Source organism: Ischnura elegans, chromosome 10 (genome assembly GCF_921293095.1).
Source record: "Ischnura elegans chromosome 10, ioIscEleg1.1, whole genome shotgun sequence".
Lineage (NCBI taxonomy): Eukaryota > Metazoa > Arthropoda > Insecta > Odonata > Coenagrionidae > Ischnura > Ischnura elegans.
The window spans coordinates 83,532,059-83,548,455 of record NC_060255.1 but is presented as its reverse complement, the minus strand read 5'-3'; the positions used below and the strand labels follow the sequence as shown (position 1 = coordinate 83,548,455).

The 16,397-nt window shown below is 36.8% G+C and overlaps 1 protein-coding gene across 3 annotated transcripts in view; it reads left to right on the top strand.

Moving 5' to 3' along the window:
* Positions 1-16,397, top strand: part of LOC124167320 (myogenesis-regulating glycosidase) — a 63,516-nt gene that overhangs the window by 24,729 nt on the left and 22,390 nt on the right. Inside the window, exons 1-2 of one of the 3 annotated variants that reach the window (XM_046545298.1) lie at positions 8,574-8,838; positions 10,348-10,517. The exons of the other annotated variants lie outside the window; for them this stretch is intronic. Of the exons in view, the coding sequence (XP_046401254.1) occupies positions 10,467-10,517 (51 nt within the window). The 5' untranslated portion in view covers positions 8,574-8,838; positions 10,348-10,466. Of the gene's footprint in view, positions 1-8,573; positions 8,839-10,347; positions 10,518-16,397 lie in introns of those variants that run through there. 3 annotated transcript variants of the gene reach the window in all.

The following is a 16,397-nucleotide window of genomic DNA, read 5'->3' as shown; positions in this document are numbered from 1 at the left end:
CGTTTTTACCATGAAATTAAGTAGCACGGGCTATTTACGATTTATATAGGTATTTTAACTCTACAATTATTTAAGAATCATTGTAAATCAATCACGACATATCTGTAGTCATTATCTCTTATACGTAATATTACTTTGAATCAAGACGTTATTTCTGAGCAGTAATTAAAATGGGGAGAAGTATTTCTCTGGTACGAACCCTGTTAAGTGGACAATTAGTTTCGAGGTGTGGATACTATGGCTACAGTCGGTTTATTTGCTATAGTTTCCAGCATCTGTTTCGCAAGTGTTGTTTATCACTTTACTCATTGTTTTCAAGTTCTAGGCTCTGTGCGAGCTTAAGATTATGACACGTCGCTTGAACTCTCGTCTTACCCTTGCTTTTTACGTAATGTGTGAATTTCCGCGGGAAAATTATTATTACAGTTATTCATGTAAAAAATAGTTGGTAGTAGAGAGTTTTACAATATCTATGAGAGAATTTAGAATATTAAAGATTAGTCTTTGTAGCGTAGATGAGAAAATTGACCAATTCATAATGGTAAGTGCTTGATTATCCACAGAAAGCATAATAAAGACGTATTAAAGGCTTTTGATTGCATTTAAGAGCACGTTTAACCTATGTACCCTTTATTTGTGATGTAATTTTTTTCATCATCCTCCTTCATATATTACACTTTTGCTCATATTTTTAATTCCCAATCAATTACAGTTTTATTTGATTGGTAAAATACGGGGATAAATGTTGGAAGGAAAGGGGCCATGAAGAATATTTAAAGAACTGAATTGTGATTAAAATATGATACAAGGGAATAAAAATTTTGAATTAAGAATTTATGGCGAATGGAATATGGGAGGTATGACACTATCTATGACAACATTTTAATAATATAGTAATATTGTCTATTATTTCTAGGAATAGTTGAAACCGAATCTATGGAAAGTGAAATGGTGCAAGGTGATTTGGATGCCATTGATTTGAGACTTATGAACATGTTGCATTATGTTTCTTAATATAACAATTTTTAAAATTTCCATATTATTTATTACCCTTTGGCCAGATTAGAATTAGGATAAATATTTTGCCGTAAACGTCATTAGTTACAAGACAGGAACTGGAATTTATATGTGAGAGTATACGTTTGAAGCTGGAAAATTGTCAGCAGTCGAAGTATTCGTGTATTTTTAGTGGATGAGACAATAGTTGGCATCTGAGGCTGTAATATTTAACCGGGGATGGAGTGGCTTTATTAATTATTCTCATGGAAATGATAAAAATATTCTCTTATCCAACAGATGTTATAGCTCACATATAATTATTAAATTACGTCCCTGCTTAGTTGACCCGTTTTATTCTGGCAGGCTGTATCCTCATTATTAACCGTTTTTATCTGTAGAAAGTTGTGCTTGTAATTCACTGTCACGGCTCAGGAGATTGCGTATAAAACATATTTAACGAAGTATAACGCGTAGTTAAAACACCTCGTAACTCCTTCGCGAGCTGAAGTGAAATCATCGCTTAATGTTGTGTAAAATTAAATTGGCTCGACTCTTTCACACGTTGAGCGAAAAAAAAAGAAGTTGGGAAAGCAAAAAAAGTATTGCGGGCTGAATAAGATTTTTTTCTGAAGGGAGATGGCAGAAATATAAGTGCCAATTGCTGTGCAAGGTTCAATGTGTGTGTCTGGGTAATTAGCACGGCTCGGGTCACGAAACTCGCTTCTCAACACTCCCGTGATAAATTTATCACTCGCTAGACAAAAAAGACGCGTTTGTTCGGCGAAGCGCATAATCAAACTGCCTAAAGTACTCTACAGTCCTACTCTGAATAAATAAACTGACATTGAAAATTTTATAACGTAATGTTCACTAAAAACCCGTTACCTATTCGATATCAGAATTGGCGTAACTAGGAATAGGCTTTGGGGGTGATGAGGGGGTTAGTGGGTGCTATCCCCCAAGGAAACGGCGAGTTCAGGAAAACTTTTGAAAAATAACAAGCCTTAAAATGAATTCTACATCATTTTGGCACTTTAAATTCTACTTTAAGCAGATGAAGTTATTATATATCAAATCCAGATAAGATTTTTAAAAATATTTTTGATTTCTCTGAGCCTTTGGGGGTGATACATCCCCTCATCCCCCCCATAGTTACGACACTGGATATAAATCTCTCTTACGGGTGTCCGCGTCAATAATATTCTAATTGTTTATCCACCCAATCTCAAAGAAATGCAAGAATTTCATGTCTTTGCTTCAGAAATGACAACGGGTTAGGCTACGAGGGCCCTTCAGTCCTAACTATACCACTGTATCTACCAACGAGTAAACTAGAAAATCGGGTCACCGCTGAATGTTTCCGAAAAGCAAAAGCCAATTAAAATAGAAAATATGGTCTTCAAAACCAGCCATCCGTCTTACCATCGCAACCATCTTTGAGGGTGAGTATTTCTTTTTAACCTGTAAAGAACCAGGCTTTGAATATTATTCTATTCTTGAACAAATTCTTGAATTCTATTCTACTCTAAACAGAGTGGATTTATTTCAAGTGTCGCTCTCGATGAAATACCACATTTAGTAACTCTCTTTTCCGTAGTATAGAGCTGAATAGAACGCATCACTATCACTCGACCAGTCTTTTATGCAAAGTATTACTTGTTTAAAACTTAAGCCACTGAAATGGTGCATTGCCTAGACGTTTTCAACTGTGTTTTTGGGATGAAAATTTTATCTCAGTAATTTCTCGGAGGTGAATTTTTTATAGTGGTAAATATCTTTTTACTTCTTCGAGGCTGGCTGCCATTGGTTGGTAGAAATACTAATTTATTTTTACTTTACGAGGAAACACTCGCCTAAAATTTTTGTTTGAGATTCTGGTAAATGTACAAGTTCATGTCAAGGTTTTCTCTATCCACAGTGAAAATTTCAAGATGACGGCGACGAGAGAGCATTTTGAACGATTAACGTGCCCCTAAAAAAGAAGTTAAAATACGACCAGTAAAACGAGAGCGACATGTCCTCTGAGAACGGTCGATGTATCGCTTTAAGATATTTCATTTCCTTTTTAAAGTCACTTTTGGTTTTTAATGTGGATCGTGTGAATAATGCGGAAGTTCTCACAAGAGTAGGAGAAAAGTCTTTAGGAAAACCTTAGGAAGAGTGTGCGACAAATTAACCGGCCATATCATAGGACACGATCAATAGCGGATACATATGTTGGCCCTAGGTGCGGGGCTGCCCGCATTGCTGAGTATTGCAGAACCACAATTGTAACTTTTTTATCATAAGATAGCATTTCCTTGTATATGCGTATAATCAGTTCAAATAAAACTATTATTAAATTATTAAATCTTTAACTAAGTCGTTGATTATTTTGACATAGAAAAAAATCATCGCTTTAACTTCAATTCAGGGCCGAAAAAACAGAAGAAGTCCCTGAATTCTCTGGTGTTAGGCCACAAATTTTACTTTCCGGGCTCATCTCTATAAAAGTCGGTGTGAGTTATTTTTGGTAAAAAGCCAAAATTCACATTTTTTATATTAGAGTCTGGTAACAATATATTTCGTTCAATTTCTGCAAAAATGAGGTTTCCTGATGGCTAGATTTTTGTAAATTAGCGGAAGTGAGCTGGATTTACCGTTATCGTCCTTCTTGGTTGAAATAAGTGAAGCAAAATAGGGAGTCTGAAAATTCATTTCATAAGATGCCCTAAGCAACTAGGAGCGTGAATTTTATTTTCTCGAGAGATACATGAATAGTGAAAATATCTACATTTCCTAGGAAGGAAGCGGAAACATAAATTCTAGCGTCCAGTTTACGTGTTGAGTATAGCTTGGGAATAAAACGTCACAAGTAAGCTTATAATGGATTCTAGGAAGTGGTAAATAAAAAAGATAACGGGATAGCCAGCAACGTTTTAGTACACGTTTCGGTCTAAAGAGATTGTTTGATATTATTGCCTGGTAACTTTGAAAAATATGCTTTTGGTAATTGCGTTTTGAGTTACATATTTCACACAAGTATACTACTTCTTCGATATTTTAATCGTACTACGTATTATAATTTATTTATAAAACAACCTTTGATAGAACTATTCTGGATAAATGCGATGGTGGATGGCGTAACACGGTGGAACTCCTTCATGATACACAATGGGTAAGAAAAAAAGACTTTGCTGTTCCACAAAATTAAATATATATTTGCGACCGGTTTCGATACGGCGTATCATCATCTAGCTAGATGATTATTCGCCGTATCGAAACCGGTCGCAAATATATATTTTATTTTGTGGAACAGCAAATAATTATTCTGGCTTGTTGCATTCATTCATTAGAAAATAAACTGTAGAAGCCACCATTGCAGGGATTCTATCAATTGGCGGCAGTGTCCCCAATATTATCCCGCAATTATCAGTTAGCGTCATTTTATGACGCAGCAATCTACTGCAGATCTAACTCTGGGCTTAAGTGAGATTCACATGTTTTCAATTAAGTGTTTTCAATAGTAAGGAGGGATTGACGATGACAGGAGTTGAGTACGTCAAAGTTTTATTTATTAACAAAAGTTTGGTGGAAATTGATTCAGAGATGCAATTAGATAACCTTAAGAATGTCCATAAAATTGAATCAAAGTAAGGCGCGCCATTTTTTATGTATCAAGTGTACAACGAGGAATTACATTTATTGATTAAAACTACGTACCAATTAAAACTACCGTATCGATTAAAACTACGTACACACCCACGAAATGTAATGAAAAAAAAATGGATGAATATAGAAAAAAGTTAATGAAAATTAGTAATTTCGTAAGAAAAAAAATTCTCTGAAAAGTTTTTAATTTCACATATTATAAAATTTAAAAATGTATCATGCTCTATTATCTAATTAGCAGTGACGTCATGGCAAAATTAGCAGTGCCGGAACAGCGTTCCTGCACTGGTATTTAGTGAATATTTAGTGAAGAACACCACTGTTATTTAGTGAATTTGTTCGTTGAAACTGCACTGAAATTTAAAAATAAAACCTCTAAAATAACCTTTTTGAATAGCCTTCGTTTCAAAAAAGCATCAGGTTCTCTTTTGTCTTCTAACACCTTTACTTTTATTTTTTGTGTAATATTTTTACGCTATCTTAAGTAAAGCAACGATTAACAACCTAGAATTTTATAATAGCAAAACAATCTTTGGTTCAAGTAATCCTTATCTTTTTTTCTATGCCTTTCATATATGCTTCACGATGGACGCGATCGTTGTAGGGGCCTCTCTATATAGCCCACCTGCCCTGGCCGCCCCTGGGTATGCTTCATTCAAGATTCAACTCAATCCTGAATGGCGTTGTGGTGGGTTCCGCGGAGAGGCCATATAGTAAAATTCAGTATTCACATTTATGAAAACATCTTCCCTTCAATCCTATGAAATATATAAGCCAAGTCTTTTTAGAGGCCACTAAAAGAAATTATTAATCCTTTGAAGGTTATTTTTTAATGTTATTTGAAACTTTCTCAGCATGGAAAACTACTTATTCTATCGGTGGATAGCGATAAATTGAAAAAAGTTCTATTCTTTCTCGGAAATGCGACGACTATCATGTGTACGATGGGCTGACGGTGCATAAGTGGATATAATTTTATATTTTCCAAACACCGCTCTAATTTAACTTCATTTAAAGAAATTTATGAGAGCAGTTAACTTTTGTTGCGTGATAAACCGGATATTGTGTCTCTGAAGCATCTGAGGTGTAATTTATACGAATGCAGTTACACGGCGATAATGATTTTTGGCCGTAATCTAAAGCTTGGAAAGGTCTTCACCAACGGGGCCCAAGGTTTCCATACCTAAAGGTTATCTGTTTCTTGGAGAGAATAGTCCGGCCAGCCCTTTGAGTGACTTTTCTATCGTGTCTCCCGGCTTCTCTGCACCTTTGCTTTCGAACAATTTAGCGGATACTCTCTATTCTAAAGAGAATCATATAGTAAATTGAATTAAAATAGTTCTTTTGCATTCTTACGAAACGATAACTAAAATAATCCATTGGCAACAGTGAAATATGTTTTTATTTTGCCTTTCATTTATTTGAAAATCAACGCAATTTACGATCTGAGTTTAATATTGTTTTATCACCGTGATTATGCGGCATTTAATGGCAGTAGGAATAAAATAATTTGTCGAAGGAGTAACGTGGTAGAATTTTGTCACAAACATGGCAGTAAATTCCACGATACCAAAAATTATCTTTCGACTCGGTCATTGATGACAAAGGAATCATTTTCGGGTTGAGTTGGGGTGGGTAATTAACGTCAGAGACACAAGTCATAATCATATTTGGTAATTTGAGGAAATGGTTGGAGAGGGCAGGGGCGCAGCTAGGAATTAAGGCTGGGGGGATTATAGGCGCAACTTATACTGAGAGGGTATAGAATACCCGCTAGGGTAATCGGATGGTGCGGGGGCCCTCCCCCAGAAAAAAATTTAAGATACGCGGTTCAAAATGGTGAGTTTTACGGCTTTCCGAGGGATATTTTATTAATCTTTACACTATTCTGTAAGTAATATTTATCCAATTAAGTTAAATGGATTAAACTTAAAAATTTCTCTGAACTCTTGGGGGAGGGGGGTGTCATCCCCCAAAACCTCCCCTCGCTGCGCCAACGGGAGAGGGGTGTTGATAATAATAGAGGAAACTAGGAGGGAAAGCAAATATGCACGATCATCACCTCTGGTCAACAAAAATAAGATTGGTTTGACGCAGCTTTTCATGAATGGGGTAGTTTCCTTCGTCAAAGAAAACGAAAGGCATTGATTGCGATTCGTTACCCACCATTAGTGTATTCATAAAATACACATTATTTGGTTTTAGAAATACCGGTTTAGACGAATGGCAAGGGTCAATTTTATCCTCATTTGAAAAAGGCCACATTGGCGCCCATGCGATGCCACTCCACGTGACGTCACAGGGACCTAGTTTCTATACGAGTAGATAGGAGTTTTACATCGTCTGAGGTTACCAATGCATGCATGAGGCACAGAGCTCAGGGAAATATGTCTTAATAATCACCTATTAAAACTGGCCAAGGTCGGAAAGTTTTCTTCGTTTGATAAGGTATTAGTAATTCTTATTTAAGCCAAGCGCTACCAGATAGCATGTTACTCTGCTACCTGCTAGCATCTTGCGTCGTATCAGCGCTCTGAGCCTCGCGCCAAGGTCACCTCACTTGCAGCAGCGGGAATCAGAACGACGTCACACGGATTTTTCCCGGCATTCATACTTAGCCGTCGCGTTTTCGCGCGCTTGAAAATTTTCACTTTTCTTTTAGTAGCGAAAAATAGATATCGTCATTTAAAAATCTAAAAGCGTGAAATACGTACTCCAGGATCTTTCGATTTTGGCAATAAAAAGATAATAGGAAACCACCCTATTCTCCGATCAGTTAATCTTTTCACACCTACCTACTTCTCTTTCGCTTATTTCTTTGCCTATTCCTTACATTTCATTGGACGTCTTTCTATTTCATCCTTGCCATCTACTCGTCCTTCGACGATTGTCTTCATCAGAATGTCATGTCTCAAGATATCAGTGGCGGATACATTGCCCCTCCTTGCGGGGCCGCCCGTATTGCCAAACATTGCAGAACCACAAGTGTAACTTTTTTTATATCATAAGATATCTTGTATGTGTGTATAATCACTTTAATTAAAACTTTCTTATACTTTTCATGCGACATGATTATTTTTTTACGATAAAAATAAAGGTAACTCAAGATATATTTTGCGCCCCCCCTTGAGTTTTTTCTGCATATGCAACTTATGGCCTATAAGGTTATTCTGTCTTCTTGTCAAGGTTTTCATGAGGTTTATCTTCTCTCCTACTCTTCTTATGAATTCCTCATTGCTTACTCAGTCGATCTCTATGATCCTCATAATTCTTATGTAGTACCAAATTGCGAAGGCCTTCACCCTTGATTACTCCGCCTCTGTCATTATCCACGTCTAATTTTTGTGGAGAAGTGTACTCCAAATGCAAGTAGTGATGAACTGTTTCCTTACTTCTACGAACAGCAATGAACAGCATGACCTATTTATTGTTGGACTACTTATTGGACAGCATGAATTATTTATTGTTGAGACCTTTAAATGTTTCAAGTTGCTAAAGTCGAATTTGTCCCCATATTTTTCAGTGAATAGCACTTCAGGTTCTAATCAGTCCTCATTTTTTTACTCCACAATTCAAGGGGAGAAGAATAATACTCTCGTGAATGGTCATTTGTTAAACATTCATATGAATTGCCATCCGTCTTGATAATAACTCTTTTCGAAATCCTGGTTTAGCAAAAAATTGAACCTGCAGGAAACTTTACGTGCGATCATATTTTTCGTAGCGCCGCAGCCGTCACTTGCTATAACGTGCATTTGAATCCTCAGTTGCCTATCAGGTGAACATTTTCGTTTGATGGCTGATACTTGAAGATAAGATGCAGCATACAATGGGCTGAATCCAGATTACGGAGGCGATAAACTTTGATTTTCCTCTCCGTAAATGGGTGAAGGACTTCGTATGGTGGCGCAGTCAATTTTGAGCTGTTAAGTTAGTTATTCATGTTTTCCCGAAGAATTTTGGCAATCCCATTGGCTTCACAACCTACTATCACAGGCATATTATTGGATAAACCTTGGACTGTGAACACTTGACTGTGTCAACCAAAGGCGTCTGAATGTAGGTATTTTACATATTCTTCATCCTAAAAAGAGGTCTTCCCGTGTAACTAACGGTGTAGGAACGCTATATCCACTGGATTTTTCTCTACGACCATTTGTCATAAGTGTCGGGCTACTGGAGCAAACGGTAAGAGCAAATGACAGTTCCATTATTAATAATAATATATAATATAACTTTATTCCGTTTACATTGAAATATATTACATTAGAAAACACTTAAATAATTATGGAAAATATAGGTACCCCTTATTGAATAGTTATGGGGCTACCATCTTACACTTTTTGCATAGGTCTGGTGCTAGCACACATGAGAAGTAAATTTATTTCTTTGCATTCAGTTATTTGTTATCTTACCGATTGCACTCATTATTATAATATAATATTTCAAATATTTACACAAGGATAACTATCTTTCTTATATAAACGCATACAAAGCGTCTCTGTTGCAATGAGATTTATGATTACCTTAACTAATTTTCACGGCACAACTGGTTTCGCTTGATTTCCCAAACTTGGCTACTGCTCGACAAACAAAACCGGTTGTGCATTTAGAATGTATTTTTGATGTCGTGAAGTTCATTGGTCTCACCTAGTTTTGCAAGTTTTAGAATGCCAAGAATGATGTATATATTCATGTGTTGATTATTTCAACTCTGCCACGTGGAAAGTGGTGAAATTTACAGTAATTCAGCATATTTAATCAGCATAAATACGCGATGTCAAATGCGTAATTAGTCGTTTCACCGCGGTTTTCCTTACTCATAAATATTTCCTCTCTTTTTCCTTATTCATAATTATTTCCAATTCGTGCTATTTTTTTGGTTCAGGATATTTTCGGATTTATCATCCGCTGAAAATTTCTATTTAAATTAGAATTTGATACAAATATATTTTTTGGAAGGAAAGAATAGGAAAAATCCCCATGGACGGAAAAGAAACATGGACCTTAGGTTGATGGTTTCTAGAGATATTTTATGGAATTTACTCATTTTGAATGAAAAATTAAACCTTGTTTTCCAGAGAATATTTTTATTTGTACACATTACCATGGTTTCGACGGGCTTGCCTTCGATTCAGAAGAATCAACTGATGGTAACGTTATGTTAATCAAAAGTTAATAGCCGCGGAGCATCGAAACCATGGTAACCAAAACAAAGCTTAATTTTTCATTCAAAATGGACCTTAGGTTTTGGCACTGCGCTGACCATTATGCTATCCAGGGTCATTAATTTCACTGATGGCGCTTAATTGCCATGGAAATTAGTAGCATGGTTAATGCAATGGTCTGTGGTTTTTCCCGTAAAGCCATTGTCCTTTGGTTCAATTCAAGGTCGAGGGGAATTTGATGCACTCTTAGTGATAAATTTGCTGCCAAAAATTTTATCCAATTACTATCCATGCGGAAATCAATGTTAGAGTATTAATATCGTTATCTGGGGAATTCGAATGGAATTGCACGATTCCTATCTTTTTATAATGCTGATATCAATTCCAAGGATTTCCAATTCCAATTTCGCTAAAAAAATTAGCGAAAGCTTCTTATTTGAAAATCAATTTTCATATTGACGCCGTTATTTTTTGCGACATTAGAGCAATCTTGAACGGTGTTCCTAAAGACTGGATATTTTGTTTCTAGAAAAGGGGAATTTCATTTGCTCCTAATATGTTGGAGTAGTCTGAGTTCAAAGGGGGAAAACCACTGGAATCAAATCAGCCAGCAATGTATTGACTGCTGCTTGAGTAAATCAAGATATAATGGATAAAATCTGTATAGAAGATCTGACAATAGAAAAGAAGGAGAGGAAGGTGAGTTTTAAAAATATAATTAATTTTTAAATGGTGTGAATGATAAAATGAAATGCGAAGAAACAATAGCGGATTACAGAGAGGCTATTAGGGATAAAATCGTGTTTTACGGCCTTCTACTCCGTTGTTATTTCTGATGACGACAGTTTCGCCGAAATTTCGCAAGCTTCTTCAGGTTAGAATCGGAGTTATATGCACATTCAGAAGGTGGTGGAGGGATTAACGGTAAATTGATCATCATCAGCCGAAAAACAGCGCGGTGAAAGTTCAGAAAGCATGATCGCATCAAGCGAACTTTCTGAACTTTACGGAATCACGCGCAAGTGAACTCAAAATGCGAACATTTCACGAAGGAAAAACATTGTGCCTGCCCTGACTTGGACTCGAACCAGATGCACTGCATTTCAGCCGACTGCAGTAACGGGTCCATCAACCGAGACGTACATAATATTCCCTTTTGTTAGTGAGCTGAAAATTTTATTTCTGATGCCTACTGCCCGCGGTCAAATTTTAGGAAAATTAATTACATTGCGCACTCACGAAGTGACTAAACCCAGAAGTTGGTTTGGAACGGTGAGGGTAGAGCTCACCTCGGACTAAACTACAGAATATATAGCTACCAATATTCAGGGTGGGAGGCGTTACCTTTGCCACTTCGCACTCCGAGGATAAATTTTTCGAGTGTCCGAAGGCTTCACTCGAGCAATAAACAGCCAAGCGGTCTACCTACCTGGATAACACGCTCCTTTGCCTCCATTTTCCCAAATATTTTCTTAAATTTCATCAATTAAATGAGATTTACATGAGCTCTTACCCCTTCAAACTTAACAGGGGACCTAGTTCCTTATTAACCCGTGCCGCAAGGATTTTTGCTTGGGGTGTTTATAATTTATTTGATATATTCTTTTCTTTATAGAGACTGTATATATTCAATTATTAATGGTTCTGCTTAAAATTACTCACTTGCATTTAGGTTAGAAGGTGAAAATAAATTGGGAGAGTCAAATTACCCGGTTCAACCACTGAAATATACCAAGAAATCATTCCTTATCGGAAGATGCATCAATAGAAGAGTTAAGCCTATAGCTCTCACTTCATATGTGATCCATGTAACCGAATTGGGATCTTTCATATGCAGAGCCACGTATTGAAGCGGATATATTTTAGATATCTTGAATTATATGAAGGATACAATATGACTCTTCGTATTATTTCTTATATTAGAACGATTTGCTTGAGCGAGGCACAACATGCATTCAATTTCACGATATCCATTAAGAATTGGTATTTGGAGGACGCGACTAACACCTTTTGTGTATTTGTAGTAAGGTAATAATAATAAAAATAAAATACTGGAATGCAGAAATAAAAACTGACCGAGCAATTAAAAACAATAGACCGGACATAGTTATAATAGACAAAATAAAACGGCACACTACCCTCATAGACGTGACAATTCCCTTAAACCATGATGTACAGAAAGCACAATCCATCAAAATTAACAAATATGCAGAACTTGCAGCAGAGATCAAAGCCTTGTGGAAGATGCAGTCAGTAGATATATGCCCAATAGTGATAACAACAACAGGAATCACACCGTGTGAAGTTCTACACCTGCTAAAAAAGCTAAACTTGGATAAAACTCTACCAAAAATACAAAAATCAGTCATCCTGGACACCTGTCATATCGTCCGACGGTTCCTTTCAATAGAATAATAACGGAAGTAATAACAAAACACAGTTGAACTTGACTTGGTCCGTTCACTGTGAACAATCCTTGTAAGATAGCAAGAGGGAAAAAGGAAAATAATAATAATAATAATAAAAGTCTTTCTTGGGCGAGATTGGGACTAGAAAGTCCCATCTTCCATCTAACCCCTCGTCAAACATGAAATATATGCATTTAAATACATAATGAAGTTGCTCATGAAACTACATGTAGAAAAGAAATTTACAGAAAATTACATGAAGAAATTACATAATGAGACATAGAAGTTCCATTTTCAAACAACAAATAAAATTATAAGTTAAAAAAATACCATTTACCGAGTTTAAAACGATGTTAGCAAACGTGGGAAAAACGAAAGGATATTGATTGTCGTCCTTATTGGAAAAGAAACCCACTGCAGGAAAACGCCCACACAAGAAGAGGGGCGTGAAAAACCTGCGAAAACCTAGCGAGAGAGCTAATGTAAACCTATCTACAAATACAATAAATTAAAAGGAAACGTCACCCAGTACCTGTAAAGAAAAAGAAAATTAGATGAAGCCGGAGGAGATAAGTGATGAATCTTCCCTACTGTTCCCATGATTTTGCATGTCTCGTTGTTGTTCTCTAAGAAGTTTTACGTGTAGTGCCTTTCTGAAGGAGCCGAGTGATGATGATTTACGTAGCGGTAAGTCAATGTTGCTCCATTCACGGCATGCAGTAACAATGAATGATTTATTGAATCTGACTGTCCGGTGGTGAGGCATAACGAGTTTTTCATTTCCCCTCGTATTTGAGTCGTGTACTCCACTAAGTGTTTGAAATTCGTCTCTGAGGTACGCTGGTGTATTTGTTTGTAAAATTTGATAGAGAAGACCAAGGATATGCAGCCGGCGTCGTGAACTAGGTTTTAACCAGTTGAGATTGTTAATATGATTGGTGATACGATCTGATATTTGTAAATTAAATACGAACCTAATGTAGGCGTTGAAGGAGCTAGGGTAGGGAAGGTATGGAAGACAAGGGGGCTAGAAATTCGGGATTTGAACCCGGGTCGCAAAGATCGCGCAAACTTCGTGCTATCTTCACGGTTATTCCTTTTAAAAGTAATTAATAATTTGTACCATCATCTATAGTCAACAATCCACTGATTGCTTTGACGCAGCTCTCCAATCCGCTTTTCTATCCGCAAACCTTTTCATAGTGACGTCTTTATCCTCTTTTACATCCTTAATAATATATCCCATGTTTTTCATTCGCGGCCGCACAGTGGTCCCAAATCGAAAAAAGCTGGCCAAAAGTCGTTTTTTCGAAAATTTTCAAGGAATTTTTGAACCTTATTTTCGGATTTTACAGGATATGGTCTACAAAATACACTACTAAGTTAGTATTTTTGTTCATCAGAGCGGCTGCAGTGATCCGTCAAACATGGAGCGTTCACCGTAAAAATCACAGTTGCGTGAAATCGGTCGATTTTGAGGAAGTTCAGCGTCATGCAGGACAACTTTTACGCGATATATTTGGCAAAAAACATTTTTAACTACAAATATAAACATTATTACATAGTGGGACATAAATTTTATTCGGATTTTACTATGTTTACTATTTTATATATATTTTGTAACTTTTAGTGTTTTTTACCCGAATTTTCAAATAAAATGTACAATATCGTTTAGAGAGGCATGTGAATGCACGGTGTCTTTTGCACCAATACAAAGGGAAAAGTATATGGAACGCAGTAGTGAAGAAAATTTTTGCTACTAGTTGCTACTCCGACCTCAGCATTGATTTAACTATAATGATGCAATGCGCTGACGCGGGCGGCGGCCTGGCTGGCATGTGGTAGGGCTCGAGGAAATCCAGTATTTATGGGTGTTATTCAACATTGTTGGATATTTTATTTCTACAAAAAATATTTACCCTATGAATAAACATCTCTTAACAAGAATAAAGCATCAGGGATAGATGATATTACAGTAAAGCTAATCATAAAAAATATTTTTCTACGTTTTTTAAATTTACATCGTTCGGGGGAAATAGATAACTTTCTATTCTGGAAAATATCTGATCTGGTATTTATTTAATAGGGTAGTTTCCTTCATCAAAGAAAACGAAAGGCATTGACTGCGATTCGTTACCCACCATTAGTGTATTCATAATATACATATTATTTGGTTTTAGAAATCCCAGTTTAGACGAATGGCAACGGTCAATTTTAACCTCATTTGAAAAAGGTCAGATTGGCGCCCATGCGATACCACTCCACGTGACGCCACAGGGACCTAAATTCTATACGAGTAGATAGGAGTTTTACATCGTCTGCAATGAAATTTGGATGTAAGCATGAGGCACAGAGCTCAGGGAAGCATTTCTTAATAATCATCCATTAAATTTGCCTATGGTCGGAAAGTTTTCTTCATTTGATAGGGTATTATTAACCCTTATTTAAGCCAAGCGCTAACTGCTAGCAGCCCGCATCGTATCAGCGCTCAAAGCCTCTCCCCAAGGTCACCTCCCACGGCGACAGCAGGAACCAGAATGACGTCACACGGGGTTTTCCCAGCATTCATACGTAGCCGTCGCGTTTTCGCGCGCTTGAAAATTTTCACCAATAATTTAATCGCGGAAAATAGATATCGTCGTTAAAAAATCTAAAAGCGTGAAATGCGTACTCCAGGAGTAATAATCTTTCGATTTAGGCAATAAAAAGTAGGAAACCACCCTATTGTCAGCAGCTCGAAAACAGTACGTTACAATACGCGATACGTTATGCGTTACAATACGCGACTCTGCTGATCGAAGGTCGCAATTCGGTTACATGGATCATATATGAAGTGATAGCTCTACGCTTAACTCTTCTGTTGATACATCATCTGATTAGGAATGATTTCTTGAAATATTTCAGTGATCTACCTTATATTTTTCTATCCCAATTTATTTTCACCTTTTAATATAAATGCTATGGAATAATTCAAATCAGATTTCTTCATGAGTGAATATTTAAAGTCTCTGGTGAATTTGATTGTATTATCAACCTGCCGGGATACATAGCATTATGATAATTTTACAAGTTTTGTATTCAAAGAAATAGGCGTTCAACTGGAGATATTTTCTAAAAAGTTAGGGTGTATTGAAATCGTACTGATTAACTCCAACAAAACTACAATCGTACTGATTAATTGCCATTTTTCTCCCCTAGAAATTGCCTTCTGGTATCATAAACATATTCTATTGGAGCAGGCTCTGCATTTTTTGTTATTTCAGCAATGACCTTAGCCGTAGTCCCCAAAGACGCACATTCGCCGTGAGCCTACAAACATGGAGGAATTGAAATATGTACTCAAGAGTTAACGGTGGTCTATTGCCTAATAGACCCTCTCCCTCTTATCAAAGCTCGAACCGGATAGGCTGGCTTCAGTTTCAATATTAGTCTAAAGGAGAGGTCGGCAACCTTTTCATGACTGCGTGTCCGCATTGGCTTATAGCAGTGGACCATCAACCACGGTCGAGAACTTTCGGTTTCGTTTGGCCAGTTTGGAAGAATACGAAGAAAGAGTCTCGGGTTCGATTCCTGGGTTTCTATTTTTTGTTGATATTTTTCAAGCACTTAAAAAAAAGCATTGATACAGCGTCAAATTGACATCTTGCGGCACGATATGGAGATAAAATATGCAATATTTGGCAGGAATTCGTCACGATGGATGCTCATGTTTATGAGTTCCTTGCACCGGGTTTCCGTAAACTGTGTATGTTTTCCTTACGTGATTATGAGAACATGTGGCTGTGGCTTTTACGAGTCGCATCCAAGAAGTTTCCGTGCAGAGCATGTCATCATGAAAACGGATTACGAAGCAGTTACGTAAATTTCAGACAGAGGTAGATTAAGCTGGTTGTTTTAGTGGTAGCTATTAATTACTTTCCGCTGCGACTTGTTTCCATGCAAAACTTCTAAAATGTAATGAGTCTTCAGGTTTAACATGGGTAAAGAAGCGGATTTTGAATATTCGTCAGTTATTTTTAACAATGTTGATTAAACTGGTTAACAACAAACTTTATTTGGAGAGCCACCGAAAATGTCACCATAATTTCAATTTTCAAGAAATTACGGGACTTGGGGTCCGTCAATGATTCCATATGAATTCAAGGTAAACTATTCATTTAAGCCGGGTGAG